General features: G+C 50.8%; 1 protein-coding gene across 2 annotated transcripts; it reads right to left on the reverse strand.

Annotated features, from left to right (window-relative positions):
* Positions 1–840: 840 nt before the first annotated feature.
* PPCS (phosphopantothenoylcysteine synthetase) lies at positions 841–2,435 on the reverse strand. Of its 2 annotated transcripts, none has more exons than XM_003212364.4 (2): positions 2,130–2,435; positions 841–1,481 (listed from the first exon to the last, which is right to left on the reverse strand). In XM_003212364.4, the coding sequence occupies exons 1-2, from the start codon at positions 2,337–2,339 to the stop codon at positions 1,158–1,160; spliced, it is 534 nt and encodes a 177-aa protein (XP_003212412.2). In that variant the 5' UTR covers positions 2,340–2,435; the 3' UTR covers positions 841–1,157. The 2 variants fall into 2 exon arrangements, with proteins under 2 accessions (XP_003212412.2, XP_019478089.1); XM_019622544.1 differs by lacking the exon at positions 2,130–2,435 and adding an exon at positions 1,918–2,069.
* Positions 2,436–2,508: the final 73 nt, after the last annotated feature.

Consider the following 2,508-nt stretch of genomic DNA (forward strand, 5'->3'; position numbering starts at 1 on the left):
GCCCCCGCGTAACCTGGGCCCAGGGGTCACAGCCCCGCCCGCTCCCTCCCCAAGCCGCCCGCGTCCCGGCGGCTCCTCACCGCACGACTCCCCGAGGAAGCTGCAGGAACGTTCCCAGCCCGGGGATCGCGCTCTTCTCTAGCAGGGCTGCGCCTGCAGCGTCCCTTTCAGCTCCGTCACACAGCGCTCCGGGCGCATCTCCCCCAATTCGGGTCAAACAGCGCTGCACGGAGCCCCACCGCAAACCATCCCACCGCAGACCGACCGACGGCTGCTGGAAGGACACCGCGACAAAAACCTACTTTGCTCACCGCAGCTATTCTCTATTTCCTCGCAGCCCACAGCTTGTCAACCACAGCGGATGTGGATGCCCCCATCAAGGCTGGATGTGGCTCTGGGCAGCCTGGGCTGCTGGCTGGTGACCCTGCACACAGCAGGGGGTTGGAACCGGATGAGGACTGTGGTCCTTTGCAACCCAGGCCATTCTATGATTCTTGAAGCCTCACACGGGTGCCTCCTACACCAGGTACCAGTTCACAGACAGCAGACAGTCAAGAAGAATACACTCAAAGAAAATAAATCACAGCAGCAGGTGTTGCAATGTTGCTCTGACTGCATTTGTGAGCAGAGTTCTCGCAGTGTAGGTGCACAGGATCCATCCCAGAGCAACAGATGCCCTCCAGTGGTGTCACCACCCTGTTCTCATTCCATGTGCCCCGGCAGTCTCCCCATCCCTCTCAATGCCAGCTGACTGGCAGCGCTGCGCTTCCACTCCAGCCTGTGACTGAGCACCACAAAGCTCTGTTCCTTCCATCCAGAAAGAAACTTTGAAGAAGCAGATTTGAGAAAACATTTTATATGTACCATTTCTCCCTCTCCCAGGGCATGGGACAGAAATACAATATAACCTTTCCTTCTTTACAGACTAGACAAAATACCATCCTTTGGAATGCTTTCACTTCAGTGCACTTTACTGTTTTGTTTTTTTTAAAGCAAGCTATAGCAACTATTACCAAGCAGTAGAAAAGTGCAGAGTTTTGGACGGCAGCCTTCTCCGTAGGGTTGCTCTGATCATTATTCCATTCACATGGGACAACGAGTTGCTCCAATTCTGTCCTCTCTAGTACAATTTCATTTGCTTCATCCAGAGCTGCTCATCAGATTTTCTTTTCCATAAATAAGGTATGTTGGCCCTGAAGATAGCTCACTATTTTTTCTTCTATTTCCATGCCTTGCGCTATTTCCTCCTCAGAAAGAGTCAATGGAGTCTGTGAGTCTTTGGTTACAATAATAACAGAGGTTCTTCGTGACTCCAGGATATTTGCCACCACCACCTGGTGACGATATTTCTCCAGAGCCTGGCGTGATTTATCGATCAAGATCAAGGGATCTGTTTCCAATTTAAAGGAAATAACAAAAGCCTCCGGAGCCCATTCTTTGACGAGAGGAGACAGCATTTTTGGCACCATCTTCATAGTAATCTACAGCAGGAAAAGACAATAAGAAAAAAAAACTCACTGAAACAAGGGAAGTAAGGAAATTCCACTTCACTTCATGTGAGTTTTACACTGGAAGGATTTTCAAGACATTGTTTTGTCAGATTTCATTAACAGGGTAAAATGTCACTAGCATGTACTGCAAAACTGAATTCAAATGCCTACCCGCTGCTAACAATAACCAGGCTGTTCTTAAGCCATGAAGCAGGCCTGCAGTAACTGCATGAGCTTGTTTTTGTTTAAGTCCACTCCGCTACTGTAAACATCAGCAAAGTTAGATAAGAGAAGAACATGAACTGCAAAATGCAGCATTTTCAGCTCTCAAAAATCCAAGCACCTTATCAAATCATAACCCTTCTATCACCTCTTTAAAGCATGTGAAAGATACATATGCCAAAGTATGAGGAAAAGGAGTAATTGCCTTTTTACTCTCCAACCTCTTTGCATCTGGGTGTGCCACTGGGAATCAGGTAGGGTCTTAATTGTGGTAGGAATTAATTGTGAAAATGTACGTTTCTGATTAATGAACCAGTGCTCTGCAACCTCTCCCAGATCTTACTGCCAGTCCCCTGCCACCACAGCCATGACATCACAGTGGGGCAAGGGCAGGAGCTCTGCCCAGGTGCACCTCACCTGCAGGGCTCCCTCTGAGGACTGGATCTTGTGCTCAGACATCTCCGAGGCAGGGATGTAGAAATCAGACACTGCAGCTGCCAAGTAAAACATAACGCTGGAGCCTGCAAGAGACACAACCATCACTGCTGGCAGCCTGCACGGAGCAGCCAGGCCCTTCCGCACCGCCGTTCTGCAGCAGGCTGCGCTGCCAACACCACCTGATGCCATGAGAGCTGCAGCCCCTCACACACACTTCCGAGAGGGGCTCAGAACAGCACAGAGCTGATCGGTGAGGTGGGCCCAGCCCCTCAGCGCCTAAGCGCAGGGGTCTCCTTTCCCATAGCGCAGGGGTCCCACACAGCAGATCCCTCCGTCCCCTCGGTCCCGCTGCCCCCCC

The sequence above is a fragment of the Meleagris gallopavo genome, chromosome 23 (genome assembly GCF_000146605.3).
Source record: "Meleagris gallopavo isolate NT-WF06-2002-E0010 breed Aviagen turkey brand Nicholas breeding stock chromosome 23, Turkey_5.1, whole genome shotgun sequence".
NCBI lineage: Eukaryota > Metazoa > Chordata > Aves > Galliformes > Phasianidae > Meleagris > Meleagris gallopavo.

Excerpts from the sequence above, each read along its gene's own strand:
- PPCS (XM_003212364.4), bottom strand. The coding sequence starts at position 2,339 with ATGGCATCAGGTGGTGTTGGCAGCGCAGCCTGCTGCAGAACGGCGGTG. Across the intron at positions 1,482-2,129 it reads CCTCAGAGGGAGCCCTGCAG|ATTACTATGAAGATGGTGCC; the intron begins GTGAGGTGCACC and ends TTCCTGCTGTAG.